Here is an 18,068-nt window from a genome sequence, read left to right as displayed (position 1 = left end):
CTGCCTTCCCTCATGGCCTCTCAACCTCCCTCCCCTTCCTCCGCAGAATAATTTAGGTCTCTCCAAGCTTCTGTCTCCAAACTTGCACACCCCCCACCCGCTGCTTAATACTGCTGCAAGTATGTCAAAAGCCATTAATGCCGAAGATGAATGTTTCATTTGTGCTTAGCAAACAAAAGATACCACAGTTACCAGGACTCGCTCTCCTTAGAGGGTAGCATGAACTGAAAATGACTTTCTTTTCCTCATCACGTGTTCATAGTCAAGATAAAGAGTTTACTATGTGCATTAAAGAGATCTCTCTCTCCTCTCTCTCTTAAAACATCCTGCCCATTTTGTAAAGAGTCATTGGTGAAAAGCTACATCAACTGGCACCAAATGTGTAGATTATTCCAGCGATGTTTTAACATCCCTTGTTGACCCCTCAACACAGCTCTCCTGGGAAGCCTACAGTGCTGCCAGGGCTGCTGTCATGAGGCAGGAAGATGTCCGGGAGGGAGACAAGCTGGTGATGACTGCCTCCTTAGGAAGTCAGAGCCCAACACTAGGGCATTTGGAGTCCAGCTGGACCAATGCTCTCTGAAGGGCCAGAGAAGGTTCCCTGTACATTCCTTGTCACCATTTGAGTCTGAGAGTGGACCTTAGCACTGAGGAAGTGAGCAGTTTGAAGGGGCTCTTCTTCAGAAACTTGACCTTGTTGATAAGCTCCATATGCAACTTGAGATATGTGCTCCTAGTCATTTGCAAAAGTAAGTAGTGGTCGCTCCAAATCTTAGAAGAATATCCTGAGTTTTCGATCAGATCTTGAGTGGGAATGTTTTGATTGTCTAGTTTTAGTACTTTCAAAAAAAATTAATTTCTTAAAAATCACAGGTTCATTAAAATGCAAACACTTTTAGTGAGACAGTGTTTGAGGGCCCAAACCTCATTTTTTTTTCTTAGCTCCTTTTCTAAGAAATGTTGAAAGATTTCATAGAAATTTTATAAAGATAGAGTCCTTTGGACTTTATGTAAATCAAAGCATAAACTCTCATTTTCTCAGAAAAATTCAACCCCATAAAGTGGATTAACACAGGGAGTTCTCATTGTGGTGCAGTGGAAATGAATCTGACTAGTATCCATGAGGATGCAGGTTCAATCCCTGGCCTTGCTCAGTGGGTAGGGGATCCAGCATTGCTGGGAGCTGTGGTCAAAGATGTGGCTCGGACCCCTCGTGACTGTGGCTGTGGTGGAGGCCAGCAGCTACAGCTCCAATTCAACACCTAGCCTGGGAACTTCATATGTCTCAGGTGTATCCCTAAAAACAAGGAAAATAAAATATAAAATAAAATAAAAGATTAACACATCACCAGGCTATCTCCAGAACTCACCAAGATGGGTGGAGAGTATCGGGAAGAGCTATTGCTCAGCTCAGCCTCTCAGTCTGATCTCAACTCCGTTTAAGGTCTGCTTTCCTCTTTCCTTCCTTAGGAGATGGGAGAACATTACTCTTTCTTTGGCTTGAACAATTTTCTTTTCTCTCTCTTTATGGCACTGGTCTGCCTTCTGCTGTTTGCACAGACCGTGGTTGATCTGGTTGAGCCTTTATTTGCACTCAAACACCTGGGCATCTAAATGATCCAGCTTCATTAAGATAGAGTTATAAGCAAGATTTTTGGCCTTTTGTGTTTGAACACCTTTAGCATCCTCTTGTTTTTGTAGTTTAGGGATGGGGAAGGGTCTTTACAGCTAAGATCTTACTAATTTTCCCAGAATATTTTTGATATGTGTATTTCACATTAAAAAAATAAATTTGACCTTCAATACCGTCTTATGCATAATCACCTCCACTGGGTAACTGGCAAGTTGGCTGCACCTGTTTTCTTGCAAACTGCCTGCATTAACCTGGCCTCACTTGACTGAGTATAGACGAATAATCAGAGAAAGAAAATGAAATTACAAGTCATATAACCTAAAAGTTCAAACTCAGATAAAATAAACAAGCCCCAGTTGAATACTCTTCGACTATCCTAACAGAAAACACATGCACATTCAGTAAATGTTTTTTTAAGACCAAGCTTGCAATGGACCAAACTATCTTAATTTTGACAAGGAGTAGTATGATGAACTTCTGATAAAAATCTGGAGTTTAGATTTAAAAAAAAAAAAGCTCAAAATAATTGTCTTTAAAAGAAATTCTGCAGAATGATGATTATGTCTATCAGAAGCTCATCACTGATATTAGTAAAAATACTTCTGTGAAATACTGGATTTTTTTTCAATTCCTTCAGACAACTTTTCCAAGTAAATGAAGCATGTTTTTTTTTTTTCTCTCCCTCTCTTGAATAAAACTTTTATCTGGATTTCATTTTGGATGGACCATTTCAGTGTCAACAGATACACACATACATGCTTTGGCAACTGAGAGACATGAGTTGCAAACACTTCTGTAGATAGCCCTACTATGACATTTTGCTATCTAAGCATTTACTGTAACAACTTACATAAGATTTGTTTTACCTGGAATTCATTACCTGAATCAAAAATCTCATTATGGTGAATTCACACAAAACAAAACATTGAAATTGCTGGTACATCCAGGCCAGGAGAGGGAGACTGTCACATGTCTGGCCCAGCTGTGCTCCCAATAGGCTTGATTGTGCATTAGTGCTCTCAGCCAGCTTACCATGTTACCAAGTGGAATGTCTTCTAAGAAAGTGAATCCTATGAATAAACTTAGTGAATCCAAGAGGCCTAAAAAGCCCCTATATGCAAAGAAAAAGAATGGTTAAGCATGTTGAGAGAGATGAACTAATGTAAAGTGGTCATGCTCATGTCCCTAAAGTATTTTCAATGTATGAGAAAATACAGAAAAACTTCTGAAAGTATGATGAAATCTTGGGAAAGACTCTGGTGTTTTGGGTTTAAAATACTTTATAAAATGGGAGTTCCCGTCGTGGCGCAGTGGTTAACGAATCCGACTAGGAACCATGAGGTTGCGGGTTCGGTCCCTGCCCTTGCTCAGTGGGTTAACGATCCGGCGTTGCCGTGAGCTGTGGTGTAGGTTGCAGACGATCCCGCGTTGCTGTGGCTCTGGCGTAGGCCGGTGGCTACAGCTCCGATTCAACCCCTAGCCTGGGAACCTCCATATGCCGCGGGAGCGGCCCAAGAAATAGCAACAACAACAACAACAAAAAAAGACAAAAAAAGGCAAAAGACAAAAAAAAAATACTTTATAAAATGGAGAGATTCTTTGCAAATGGTTATATGTGTTTGAATGATATTAGTTAAAATTGATAGAGTTTTTTAAGAGCTGGGAAAGCATTACTGTTTTTTTCCATTTCAAATAATGAATGATAGGTTTTCCCTCTTCAAAATTCTGCTGTCCAGCATACTTTTAGCAATAGATTGGATTTTTGTGTGTGTGTTTGTTTTTCTATAGAAATTGTTCGAGGATGTCTAATTCTTTTTTAATGACTTTTATTTTTTCCACTAAGTTGGTTTATAGTGTCCTGTCAATTTTTATTGTATAGCAAAGTGACCCAGTCACACATGTATATACATTCTTTTTCTCACATTTTCCTCCATCATGCTCCATCACAAGTGACTGGATATAGTTCCCTGTGCTATACAGCAGGACCTCGTTGCTTATCCATCCCAAATGCAATAGTTTGCATCTATTAACCCCAGATTCCCAGTCCATCCCACTACTTCCCCCTCTCCTTTGGCAACCACAAGTCTTTTCTCCAAGTCCATGAGTTTCTTCTCCGTGGAAAGGATTGTTTGTGCCATGTATTAGATTCCAGATATAAATGATATCATATTGTATTTGTCTTTCTCTTTCTGACTTATTTCACTTAGTATGAGAGTCTCTAATTCCATCCATGGTGCTGCAAATGGCATTATTTTGTTCTTTTTTATGGCTGAGTAGTATTCTATTGTGTATATACACCACATCTTCTTGATCCATGCACCTGTCAATGGACATTTAGGTTGTTTCCATGTCTTGGCTATTGTGAATAATGCTGCAATGAACTTGCAGGTGCCTAAAAGTTTTTCCGGAAAAATGCCTGAGAGTGGAATTTCTGGGTCATATGGTAGTTCTTTTTTTTTTTTTTTTGGTCTTTTGAGGGCCTCACCTGGCATATGGAGTTTCCCAGGCTAGGGGTCTAATCAGAGCTACAGCTGCTGGCCTACACCACAGCCACAGCAATGCCAGATCCGAGCCATGTCTACCACCTACACACAGCTCACAGCAACGCCAGATCCTTAACCCACTGAGTGAGGCCAGGGATCGAACCCAAAACCTCATGGTTCCTAGTCGGATTCATTTCCACTGTGCCACATAGGGAACTCCATATGGTAGTTCTATATTTAGTTTTCTGAGGTACTGCCATACTGATTTCCATAGTGGTTGTACCAGTTTACATTCCCACCAACAGTATAGGAGTGTTCCCTTTCCTCCACACCCTCTCCAGCATTTGTTATTTGTTGACTTGTTAATGTCGGCCATTCTAATTCTATGATGTGTAAAAAGTTCAAGAATATCCTTGGAACTTTCTCTCCTATATTTCAAATTGTGTAATCACCAAATTTGTTTATTCCTAAATTATTGACATAGAAGCAGACTAGAGCTCATTTATAATTTTACTTTTAGTGCCACTTTATACTTAACCTATATAATACTGTGATTTGAATTTATTCCTTTTGATGCTAATTTGATGTTATATAACCTAAAATAAATCCCTTAAACTGCGAACTTCATTTTCCTCAGTTAACTACCACAGCGGGTTCTGAATATAAATATTTAATGAGGTATCACATTATTTTTAAAAAAAGGATTTATTTGTTTCTCAGGTAGTATCATTATAATAGAAGGTGAAACAAATTATTAATAATGAAATAGTAATAGATTTGAACTCATTCTGTTAGCCAAGGGCTCTTCTGAATGCTGGGTTAATCATTTAACCTTCACCACAAACCATTGATATTGGTACTGTTGTTATCCCCATTTGACAAGTGAAGAAACTGAGGCACAGCATTTCAGTCACACAGCTAGTAAGCAGTAGAGCCAAGATTATGAATCTAGACAGCCTGGCCCAGGCCCTGTGCTCTTAACTACTGTGGGGACTCTCCAGTAGCTTATCTGGAGCCACGGGGATTTGCCAAGTTAGGTCTCAGGACTTAGCATTCCTAAATCTCTTCTTGCTAAACTGGCGTCTTGTAAACTACAACTCTGGGTCCTTCAGGACTGAGTAGGTGGAGAAATGGCTTGCTGGGCTTGGAGATGCCTGTTGGGAATGTTTAAAAGATAACTGGAAAAGAGAGGATTGAGTTGGTTCCCAACCCATTAGCGTTCTAGGGGTAGGGGATGGGAACTGAACCTTTTCGTACAATTTCATCTTAACATTTAAGATTTCATAGGTCATCTTATGGATGGTGTCCAGTGAGAAACCATTCCTGCGGCACTGACAGACATGCCAGTTAAGGATAAAAGAGGTCAGGGTCAGAGCTCCACTCCAGACAAGTCAGATGTCTATTTGGCTACCAGGAAGCTCAGTCTGGAGTGATATTTTTCAGCCTTTTTTCCTTTATCACCATACTAAGGAGTCTTTTTAGCCATTTCTGTCTTGTTCACCACCCCCACCTCCTAACAATGAAATTTTAATGCCACAAATACATTCTATGGTTTTTCTATATAGGTACTCACTATATACTGTATATATAGAAAGGAAGTTTTTCATCCCCTAAGAACCAATTTTTGTTCCCTTGGAGCAGTGTCAGCCCACTGAGAATGTGTAGTCTAGAGGCACCAATACACTGAAAGGTGTGAATAAACCCAGGGTGTAAGGATGGGCTTCAATGCATGGACTTGAAGGGGGCTAATGGGCTTCAAGATTAAAGGGCCCACCAAGCACAGGGTGGTCCCCAAGGGAGGTCAGGAAAAGAGATTTTTTTAATTATGTGAGGTCAGGCATTCTTTGACCTGGGGTCACCATCCTCACTCCCCAGATGCCACCCAGAATCTGATAAAGATATTCTCTTCTTACTATAATCTTCACTTAACTCTTGCCTCATTCTTCCCTCCACTGCCCTAAGTACAATCACCACATAATCTGAAATGCCACTGTGTCATGACAGTATGTATCATTTCAGGGTGTGTGAATTTTTTTTTTTTTTGTCTTTTTTTAGTGCCGCACCCACGGCATATGGAGGTTCCCAGGCTAGAATCAGAGCTGCAGCCGCTGGCCTACACCACAGCCACAGCCATGAGGATCTGAGCAGCGTCTGCAACCTACACTGCAGCTCACGGCAATGCTGGATCCTTAACCCACCTGAGCGAGGCCAGGGATTGAACCTGTGTTGAATTTTTTGTTTTATTTAGAGACCAGGTTACCAAGAAGCTTGCTTTAAATTCTTTTGGAGTTCAGAGAAATGGCTACTATTCCAATTTGTAAGAAATGGGTAATGAAAGTGCTTTAACTAAACGCTGTTGTGTGCTCACTTGAGATCTCCTAGTTCCAAAAGAGCAAACCTTAGAAAGAGTCAAGCAGCAAATGGTATTCCAGATAAAGAGCAAACTGGCTGTCCCAGGTCCTCACAAAGCAGCTCATTTTCTCCTACCTGCTCCCTTAGCCTGTAACCTAATGATGTCTAGGAGGAAATAGCTAACACTGGATAAACATCCTGCCAACTTTTTCTCATTCAGATATCTCTTTTCTTGAGATTTTGCTGCCTCAGTGACTTTATTCTGAACTCTGTAACCCAGCACACATCTGAAAATCCCTAATTAACCTTAAATATCCTCATCTAATGACCTCCTAGAAGGCATGATAAAGAAAGAAAGGTGCCCCAATATTTTTCTTCTCCACAAATGAGCTATGATTATTCAACAGGTCAAAGCAATTTTAGAACAAAAAGGATGGTGAAGAGAACTTCTACCCAGGTATGAGAAAGGCAGACCACCAGATTATTGTTTAAAGATTTGAAAGTACTAGGAGGCCAACCAGAGAAATTGATCCCAAGAACTCGGATAGCTGGTTGGCAAAGAATATAACCTTACACTTATGGCAGTGGGTGTCAAACCTGGGTGCTGAAAGAATCACCTGGGGAATTTTTCAAAGTTCCATTTTCAACTCCCACCCTAGCGATTCTGACTCGGTGGGTCTTGGGTGGGATCCTGGGCACTGGTGTTTTTTAGAAGCTGCCCCAGGGGATGCTGAAGTGCATCCCAGGTCGAGAATCTCTGCTTTCCATTACAAAGTGTTTTCACATGCATTATGTAGGGTTCTGTATACATAAAGAGAGGAAATTGAAACATTTTTAATGGTATTTGATTGTATAGGAAAGAAGAAGATTCAAGAGTGGTAATTATGAAGATGAAGGGATTGTATAAAAGTAAATTTCCGAAAGTTGGAGGGAAAAAGCCTCACCTTTGTAGGGCTAAAATTAGAGATGACGGAGTTCCCATCGTGGCACAGTGGTTGACGAATCCGACTAGTGAACCATGAGGTTGCAGGTTCGATCCCTGCCCTTGCTCAGTGGGTTAAGGATCCGGCGTTGCCATGAGCTGTGGTGTAGGTTGCAGACATGGCTCGGATCCCGTTTTGCTGTGGCTCTGGCATAGGCCGGTGGCTACAGCTCCGATTGGACCCCTAGCCTGGGAACTCCATATGCCTCAAGAGCAGCCCAAGAAAATGGCAAAAAAAAAGACAAAAATAAAATAAAATAAAATAAAATTAGAGATGACATCAATCCAGGGCGTGTAGAACATGAAAAAGGGGCCTGTAGGAATTCCCATCCTGGCTCAGTGGAAACAAATCTAACATCCATGAGAATACAGGTTTTTCCCTGGCCTTGTTCAGTGGGTTAAGGATCTGGCCTTGTCGTGAGCGATGGTGTAGGTCGTAGGCGTGGCTCAGATCTGGTGTTGCTGTGGCTGTGATGTAGGCCAGTGGCTACAGCTCTGATTCAACCTCTCGCCTGGGAATCTCCATATACTGTGGGCGCAGCCCTTTAAAAAAAAAAAAAAGACAAAATCCATATTTCCTGCTCTGCATGGAATATTCTTGAGATGACAACAAAATTCTCTATCTAGAGAAATCTGAAAATAGCCATCCAATATTTGATGACTGTCATTTTCTAAAACCTTATTTAGTCCACTCTATAAATGAGAAATATTAAAGAAATAAAACGTCTGTTTCTAGTCAAAAAGTGTGTTAGAAAGTATCATATTGTAAAGAACAGACTTGTAGTTGCCAAGGGGGAGGGGTGAGGTGGGGGACAGATGGATTGAAAGTTTGGGATTAGCAGATGCAAACTATTATATATAGAATGGATAAATAGCAACGTCCTGCTGTATATAGCACAGGAACTATATGTAGTATGCTGTGATAAACCGTAACGGAAAAGAATGTGAAGCAGAATATATTTATATCTGAATCACTTTGCTGTACAGCAGAAATTAACACAACAATGTACATCAACTGTACTTGAATAAAATAAATTTTAAAAAAGAAAAAATCATGTTAATATTTCCATGTACATCTTGGGGCTGTGCACATGATCTGCATGTGTCGGTAGACACTGTGCCTCGGCAGTGATCCTTACAGCTTTTGGATGGCTATAATTAATAATTCTGAAGGTACAAGTGGCAAATAACAACCTTGGTTGTAGCTGAAGGACAACGTGGAGCCAACCCTGTGTTCTTAGATTAAGGGGTAGTAGAAGTCAAGTTGCTCTGAGGCAGAAGAAACGTAAGTTGGGATCAGAAAGTAGGATACTGCCTTTTGAGATTTTTGAAGTAGGTGATGACAAAGCTTAGCCTGTCTATAAGAGAGTGAGTAACATATACTGTCAACTGCCATGGAGGCTAGACGGTGGTTTACCATGTCAACCAATAAGATGGAGAGGAACAATACTTCAGATGCAGGAAAGAAAATCTTCCAGACCCTCAATGTTTAAGATAAGAAATTTCAGTTAATCACTCCTTCTTCCCTCTGGTGTCTAGCTTACAGAGAGTGACTAATAATAACAATAGTTCAGCACTTACTATGTCTCAGCATTGTTCCAATCACTTTGCATGCATTCCAATATTCACAACAATTTTTGTGACAACTGAGACAATCGTGCCCATCCTACAAATGAAGAAACTGAGACATAGGGTAATCGGCTTGTCCGATATGGGTTATAGATGCTGGTAGATGAGTTGGGATGAGAGACTGTGTTACGGATGCTATCAGCAAAAGAAAGTGCATAGAGTCCGGGAAGGGGCCTGCCTGTCCACATACCTCACACACCAACAGATACCAGGCTACATAGAGGAGCCTGGTGAGAGAAGAGGCCAAAATAATGCACTGGAGCCATATTGAAGAGAGTCCTAAACGCCAGTGTCCAGAGTTTGAACCCGATCTGGAAAGGAGGAGGAAAATGACGTCATCAGCTCTGTAGCTCGAGATGATGGTCTTTTGAATATAAACAGATTGGGGAGAGGCTGGACTAAGGGGAAAAGTTAGGGTTCCTCGGTCGTAATTATAGGACAGGCAATGAGGGAGCTGGTAGTTGGAGGTTAAAGGAAGAGACATGTTTGATGTCTGTTGTAAAAGTCACATGCGAAGTTTTGCCAAAGGTTGGATGAAGAGGGTAAGGGAGAGGGAAGGATTTAAATAAAATCCAGGGTTGGAAGTCTGAGTAACTGAGTGAACTACTGGCAGAATTTCAGGAGAGGCACTTTGTAGGGGTGACAGGGACAGCGTGAGAAGCTGGACTTTGAAAATCTGTATCTTGTTGGGTGAGCAGGCAGGCATGGTGGAAGACCCCAGCAGGAAGCTGGAAACGTCAGTCTGGAACTTAGAAGAGTCTGGGCTAGAAATGAAACTTGTGGTGTCGTCTGCATCATGGTGTTGTGGTAAAAACTTGGGAAGTGGATGAAATCTCTGAGGGTGGGGAAAAGAAGGAGTAAAGACCCTTGGAAAATGTTTAAATTTGGGGACAAGCAGGAGGAAGAGGAGCCAGCAAAGGAGGCCAAAGGAGAGTGATAACTGACGGTTTCGAACACCTAAAGGCACACATCATGGATCACAAGGGAATAGAAGTTTCCAGAAAAAAGCTGACCTAGCAACCCCCCAGAGAAACCAAGAAGAATAAAGCCAAGTGGAGTTGTTGATTCAAAGGTTATAAGGGCCCAGAGATGCAATCGAAGGATAGGAGGGGCCTCTGACAGGAAGGAGGGAGTAGATGGGGAAAGACAAAGGCCACGGGACTGGCCTCTGTTTTAAGAACTGGACGATGAGGAGGAAAGATGAGACAGTCACTGAAGGGGTCAGACATGTAATGGAAAGTTCTGTGTTTTGTTCTTAAGATAGAGAGGACCGGTGTTCCTGCTACGGCTGTGGTGCAGTGGGTTAACCATCAGGCTTGTCTCTGCAGCAGCACCAGTTCCACCCCCAGCCCAGTGCAGTGGGTCCAGGGTCAAGGGTCCAGCGTTGCTGTAGCCATGGTGTAAGTTGCCACTAAGGCTCAGATTCAGTCCGTGGACCGGAACTTGCATATGCTGTGAGTGCTGCCAAAAAAAGAAAACAAACAAACAAACAAACAAAGATAGAGAGGACCACTTCAATCTGTTTTAAACACAGGTTGAAGAGCCATAGAGGTGAGTGAAGATGCATTGGTATTGCCAGGTAGTAGCAGCAAAAATACATTCCATGGCAGAAATCACTGCAAGATGAAATCTGAGACTGTTTTCTAACCTTATCATAAAACAAGCCAGAACTCCCTGCGCTGCTGTCTCTACCAACGCCACACAGCAACTGTCTCAGAGAACAAGGCAAGGAACAATGGAGCAGGGGTTTTCCACCTCTTCTGTGGGAGAGGCATGCATTTAATCCATACATCCCAGGGCAGAGGAGAAGTTGTCCTAAGACAGTTTCTAAAGAGTAAAATAATTTCTTTCAGGTGTAAGGAGAAGCAGAAACTTTGATAATAAATCTGGGGTATAAAATATTTTCTTTTGATAAGTACTATTTGTACATTGTATAACTAGTCATTATTCTATGTGCAGGGTTGGGGGAATTTTTATCTTTTTTTGGAAAGGAAATAGTTTAATGCATATAAGTCCCTGAATGTTAATCTTCTCACTCTGTGAGTAAGGTCCAAAGCTTCCTGGAAAAAAATAAGTAGAAAGGCAAAAATATTGATAGTGGCTAATGAGTGATTGCTGGCTTTGTCTGCTGGAGACCTAGGTAGAACAACTGCTATAAAACAGTCAGCAAACAACCGGCTCTATTATCCTATCCTTTCCTGTCAAGGGGAGGGTCATGGGCAGTGCTGGGCACTGGACATCAGGATGGCACCGGGAGCCAAGAGAGAAAAAGGGATTCTGAGTTCCCAGGGAACGTGCACGCCCTCCTGCTTCTGTGGGATGGATGAGCCAGGTGCCATGTGTGTCCCTGTGTATTCACAACTAGTCCCTGAGGCCACATTGCTGTCGCATCGCTGCACAATCCTCAGACAAGGAGAAAAGCCTCAGAAGTTGTTAGCACGTCTCCCTCTGGACATGAAACTGGGCTCAGCACCAAAAAGAGAATACCTGAGGGGATTTGTGCTCCTGCATGCTCAGATAATGTCTATTCCCCATACCCAGGGAAGAACTGAGTACCATGCATACCTTGCACTATGTTACACACTCCATCCCGAACATCTGGGCCGCTGATAGAACCTAAAAAGAAGAGAGAACTGGCTGTTCTCCATCGACACATAATGTATTCATAATAAATCTCTGGGTGAGGAGGTACGACAATCTCTTATTTCTGTGCAGCCTGAGGAAGCAGAGCTTTCGGCAAGCATCCAGTGAGTGTCATTAACAGAGACAACCAGTATGGAAAATCCAGGGGGACTCGCTCCACATTTTTATTAGCAACGGCAATTTTTTTTTACCTGAAATATATGCTAGTAATTTTCTTGCTTGCAAAATTCACTTTGCCTAAAGATGAATAAATATGCTCTTTCTTGATAGTTCCTGAATGCCCTCCATGTTCTAGAGATGACATAAAAAAAAGCATCACTTGTCACCCTTTCTGTCCTCTTTTTTGCTGTATTTCTGAGAAGATAAAATGGTAAAGCAATCCCATATTGATTTATTTTCAAGAAATTGGAAATAATAAAATGTAAAATAGTAGAGTTGTATAAAATCTACTATTATGTTAAACAGTATTGATATTAACATAATAGTATTATGTTAAATAATATTGATATTATTTATATACTAACATAAATCTACTATGTTATGTATAAAATGCCTACTCTAAAAGTTGGTTTAGATGTTCCTGTCGTGGCTCAGAGGTTAACGAACCTGACTAGTATCCATGAGGATGTGGATTCAATGCCTGGCCTCGCTCATGGGTTAAGGATCGGGCATTGCTATGAGCCGTGGTGTAGGTTGCAGACACAGCTCGGATACCAAGCTGCAATGGCTGTGGCATAGACCAGTTGGTGTGGGTCCAATTCGACCCCTAGCCTAGGAACTTCCATATCCAGCCCTAAACAAAAAGCAAAATAAAGGTAACTGGTGACAGTCAAGAATATTCTATCTGAATATAAGAATTGAGATTCTCGGAATTCCCATCATGGCGCAGTGGTTAATGAATCCGACTGGGAACCATGAGGTTGCGGGTTCGATCCCTGCCCTTGCTCAGTGGGTTAAGGATCTGGCGTTGCCGTGAGCTGTGGTGTGGGTTGCAGACGCGGTTCAGATCCCGAGTTGCTGTGGCTCTGGTGTAGGCCTGTGGCTACAGCTCCGATTCGACCCCTAGCCTGGGAACCTCCATATACCTCAGGAGCGGCCCAAGAAAAGGCAAAAAACACACACACAAAAAAAGAATTGAGTTTCTCACGCAGGTGGTAGTAGTTAAGAACAAGGTTGGTAGTGTCAGAGCAAAGCATTTTCCTCTGAGATTTTGCTTGCAAAGTGCAGGCATCTGTGCAGAGCTCCCAGCGACAGAGCCAGTCACCAAGCCAAACAAATAATAATGGCTGACACTAGAAGAAACCAATGACAAAATGAAAGATAACTGATAAAGGTAATTTTTACCTTAAGGTACTACTGAAACGTTTTCTCTCTATAGTTTAGAAGTAAGTCTCTCATGGTCCCTTACTTTATAACGATAAGATCATCTCAGTGTCTAGGAGGATCTCTACCCTCTTTAGGGCAAAGAAATACAACATGCATTTGATCAATTAACAGCAGATTTGGCTTATTAAGAGATGGATTCAAAAAGAGGGATGTATAACTCACCTATGTTGAGCTCTTCAAAATGTTTATCTGATCCGTCAAGAAATCATTCCTACTGATCCATTTTCACCATAGCAAAAGAGTATATTCAAAAGTGTAAAGAGAGGCAGTTTTTTAAAAATCCTGGAGTTCCCATTGTGGCTTAGCTAGTGGTAACAAACCCAGCTAGTATCCATGAGGACACAGATTCAATCCCTGACCTCACGCAGTGGGTTAAAGATCCGGTGTTGCCATGAGCTGCAGTGTAGATCTATCGAAGATGCAGCTCAGATCCCACGTTGCTGTGACTGTGGTGTAGATGGTGGCTACAGCTCCAGTTTGACCTCTGGGATCTTCCATATGCCACGGATATGTCTCTAAAATTAAAAAAAAAAAAATCCTGCCTTACATTGAATTTAAATGGCTGTCCCAGCATCACTGAGATAGACAGGGTTTTCCTATCTTTTGTTCCAATGCCTGTGTGAATTGAGCAGCTGTGCCACCATTAAGCATGCTTCTCTGAGGGACACTTAAGCAACCTCTGGTTTGCCTGTATTATGAATAATGTTTCGGTGAGCATCTTTATTTTTCCAAACATTAGGTTAATTCTTCAGAATAGCTTTCCTGAAATTACTAGATCAAATAGCATGAATATTTTAAAACTTCTCTTTCCAAACCTATTTCTAAATAGCTTTCCAAAAGGGTACTTATTAATTTACCTTACACTAGCAATGTATGAAGTTGTAGTTTTACCTCAGGCTTAACAAGCTGCGAATAAGATTACATAACTTTTATTTGTGTTTATTTCGTGGCTAGCAAGCTTGAAAAGTTTTGCAAGTATTTGTTCACAATATCTGTGTGTGCATATGTGTGTGTTTGGTTCTTAATTCTTGTTGTTTTCTCATCAATTGGCTTATCCTTCCCAGCTCGTCTCACTCACTCTCCTCATCTTCATTGCTTTGTATAGGCTCCCATGATTCATTCAGCTACTGGGTAGACGAAAAGTCCCCAGTGGGGCCTGACCAAACCCCAGCTATCAAACGCCTGGCCAGGATCTCCTTGGTGAAGAAGCTCATGAAGAAATGGTCTGTGACTCAGAACCTGACATTCCGCGAACAGCTGGACGCTGGGATCCGCTACTTTGACCTGCGTGTGTCTTCCAAGCCCGGGGATGCTGACCAGGAAATCTATTTCATTCATGGGCTTTTTGGCATCAGGGTCTGGGACGGGCTGATGGAGATTGACTCGTTCCTCACACAGCACCCCCAAGAGATTGTTTTTCTGGATTTCAACCACTTCTATGCCATGGATGAGGCCCATCACCAACGCCTGATTCTCCGGATCCAGGAGGCTTTCGGAAACAAGCTGTGCTCAGCCTGCAGTGTGGAGAGTATGACGCTGCAGACACTGTGGGAGAAGAGGTGCCAGGTAGGAGGGACAGGGGTAAGCTTCGGAGGGCAAGAACAGAAGTCTTTCTGCTTTTTCTGTGTCACTAGCTCTGTTACAGCTCCCTCCAGGGTTCTCAGGCTAGAGGGCACAGGTTGGCATAATAGGCTCCGCACACTGGATCTTGGGCTCCAGGACAGCCCCAAGGGCTCCCATAGGCACCATTGAACTAGGATTAACACTTACTAAATATTTATGACTTGTGTGGCAACCTTTTGAGCATCTGAGTTGACTTTGAGTGGCGTGGCCAGAACCAGCCCAAGGTAGAGCTGGGAAGTAGGCCTATTGGCCAGTACCATTTGTCTATCTCCCATAGAGTTTTTTCACCTGCCTTTAACTCAATGTCAGATAATTCCTGTCAAATATTGATTGATAAGTTAAAGTATTAGCTGATAGAGGCACAGAAAGTGATTCATATCAGTGGTGTTAACATTATAAAAGGCCATCATCACAGAGTTTGGGGCAGCAGTGTAGACGGAGTTAAGGAGAGCAGGACCCATGAAAGGATGCAGGCTAGTAAGAGCAGCCCCAAGTTGAAAAGAGCCCAAACCTGGACCCATGAAAAGGAAAAGGAGTGACAGCCTCAGGTAAATTCTTCTCTGGTCCCAGAGAATGGTAGATAGTGGGAGAGAAGAGCTTCAGGAATGGTCAGGCTCCAGTTTAGACTCTCTTTAAAAAAGAAAAAGGAGTTCCCATCAGGGCAGTGGAAATGAATCTGACTAGGAACCATGAGGTTTCGGGTTTGATCCGTAGCCTCACTCAGCGGGTTAAAAATCCGGCATTGAAGTGAGCTGTGATGTAGGTTGCAGACACAGCTCAGATCCTGCCTTGCTGTGGCTGTGGTGTAGGCCAGCAGCTGTAGCTCTGATTCGACCCCTAGCCTGAGAACCTTCATATGCTGCAGGTGCAGCCAGACAAAAGCCAAAAAAAAAAAAGGAAAAAAAGAAAAGAAGTATTTTTCATTCCCAGTTGCTCCCTTACTCACAGATATATTAAGCATCTTAAAGAAGTAGTTATTTTTGAACTGAAGAAAAAACATTTAATTAGAAACCAATTAAAGTAATTCATTCTGATATATATTGAACACCAAGTATGTGCCAAGCTCCATTCTAAGCACTTGGGATAAACAGTAAACAGAACAAAGATCCTTTCCTTAATGGAGATTTCATTCAAGTGGAGGAAGAGAGATTATAGATAATAAATATGATAAATATATGGTATGTGATATAATGTTAGAAAATAATAAGAGCAATGGAAAAAGAAAGTCAAGCACAGTAAAGTCAAGAACGAGGGTTCTGTGGGTTAAAGTGTTGGTCTCAGTTTTAAAGAGGTTGATCAGGGAAGCCCTCATTGAAAAGATGACATTTGAGGAAGCTAATCTATTGGAGGAAGAACTTCCCCAGCAGATGAACCTGCCAGAGCAGAGCCCCAAAGCAGAAGGGTGCCTGACATCTTTGAGGAGAAGCAGGGGCTCTGGGGCTGGAGAGCAGAGCAGCGGAGGAGGTCAGAGAGATGATGAATGATCGTGGGGACCTTGAAGGTGCTGTGAGTCTTGGCTTTTCCCCTGAGGGAGGAAGATGCTGCAAGGGTTCTGAGCACAGGGTGCTGTGACCTGACCTAGGTTTTGATGGGATCCCTCTGGTTACTAAGAAGAGAACTGGAGTGGGGTCAGTGCATGAGGGAGGGAAACCACTACTTGAGGAGACTCTTAGTGGGAAGTGGTCAGATTCTGAGCCTGTCAGGAGTTGGAACTGACAGGGTTTCCTAACTGTTGGCCTTGGGGGGATTCGAGGATGCTCCATGTATGGCCTGAGTAATGGCAATCTCTAGGTTGTTTTGCACACTCATAAAAGTGTTCAAGTTCTTTGACTCTATGAAGATCAATGGGCTAACTTTTTTTTTTTTTTTTGCTTTTTAGGGCCGCACTCATGTCATATGTAGTCTCCCAGGCTAGGGGTCCAATAGGAGTGTAGCCTCTGACCTACACCATAGCCATAGCAATGCAGGATCTGAACTGTATCTGTGACCTACACCACAGCTCAAGGCAATGCCGGATCCTTAACCCACTGATCGAGGCCAGGGATCGAACCCAAAACCTCATGGTTCCTAGTCGGATTCGTTGACCACTATGCCACAACAGGAACTCCTAAGCTATTTTTCTTGACTAAAACTTTTGTAAGTGATGTTTTGCCAAATACTTAATCATACCTCTCCCCTGAGTCTAAGTTTATATCTGTTCAGAGTCACATGTCAGATTTGGAGGGATTTTTTTCCCCCAGTGAAATCTCTCCCACACAATATTAAATAATACTGGTAACAACAACAATAATAACATTTATTGAGCTTTTATGATGTGCTAAGCACAGGGATTAACTCGTTAAATCCCCTCAACAACACTATGACATAGGTATTTCATCATTATCCTCGTTTTATAGATGAGATAAAGGAGGCAAGGGAGTGATTAAGTGACTTGCCCAAGAGAACAGCATCATGAGTGGCAAGGCCAGGATTCGGTCACAGGCTGTTGGGCTCTCCAGAGTTCCCACAGCTTTTAATGCTCTCCCAGGGCTGTTCATACACTGTGATGATTTTCACAACTAGTGTCATAACTTGTACGAATACAAATACTTTCTCTTTATTCATGAGCCCCTATTCGGAGAGTCTCAGAGGGTCAGCAGAATGGGAGACAGGGAGGATCTGTGAGAGAGCTTTTGAATACCAGGATTCGTGTCAGGTAAATTTGAGTACAGCTAAATTGATAAGTGGATGCCTGTTAGACAGCTTTTTGGTTTTGTTTTGTTTCTTTTTTAGGACTGCACCCGCAGTGTATGGAAGTTCCCAGACTAGGGTCAAATCAGAGCTGCAGCTGTAGGCCTACGTCACAGCAACACTAGATCAGAGCTGCATCTGTGACCTACACTGCAGCTCATGGCAACACTAGATCTTTAACCCACTGAGCGAGGCCAGGGATCAAACCTGCATCCTCATGGGTACTAGTTGGATTTGTAACCAGCTGAGCCACAACAGGAACTCCATAAATATGGTTTCATACTTGTGTACAGATAGTTATTCTGGTTGGGCTGCCATATTGCAAAATTAGAAATTTGCCATATTGCAAATTTAGGAATTGGCAAGAGAAACAGGTAGTTTCAGGAGTAATGAATTAGATGGTCCATGAATTTCTAGCAGGCGAGTGAAGCTCTATTATAGTTTTCAAGTATGGGCTTGTCTGTATCATTCTACTACACATACTCCTAAAATTATGAAAGACACTGTGATGACATATCAGAAAAAGGAAGCATGTCATCAATTTGAATCCTAGGATTCCCCTGTTCCCTTTCCTTTCCCAAAGTCTTCCCTGCCATGCCTTCTCTTA

At 42.2% G+C, this 18,068-nt stretch overlaps 1 protein-coding gene across 1 annotated transcript in view; it reads left to right on the top strand.

Moving 5' to 3' along the window:
• Positions 1–18,068, top strand: part of PLCXD2 (phosphatidylinositol specific phospholipase C X domain containing 2) — a 54,055-nt gene that overhangs the window by 20,076 nt on the left and 15,911 nt on the right. The window contains exon 2 of the mRNA XM_003358819.4: positions 14,214–14,674. Within this exon, the coding sequence (XP_003358867.1) occupies positions 14,214–14,674 (461 nt within the window). The remainder of the gene's footprint in view (positions 1–14,213; positions 14,675–18,068) is intronic.

The sequence above is a fragment of the Sus scrofa genome, chromosome 13, assembly GCF_000003025.6.
Source record: "Sus scrofa isolate TJ Tabasco breed Duroc chromosome 13, Sscrofa11.1, whole genome shotgun sequence".
Lineage (NCBI taxonomy): Eukaryota > Metazoa > Chordata > Mammalia > Artiodactyla > Suidae > Sus > Sus scrofa.
The sequence above is the reverse complement of the archived record's forward strand: the minus strand, read 5'-3'. Positions and strand labels throughout refer to the sequence as shown.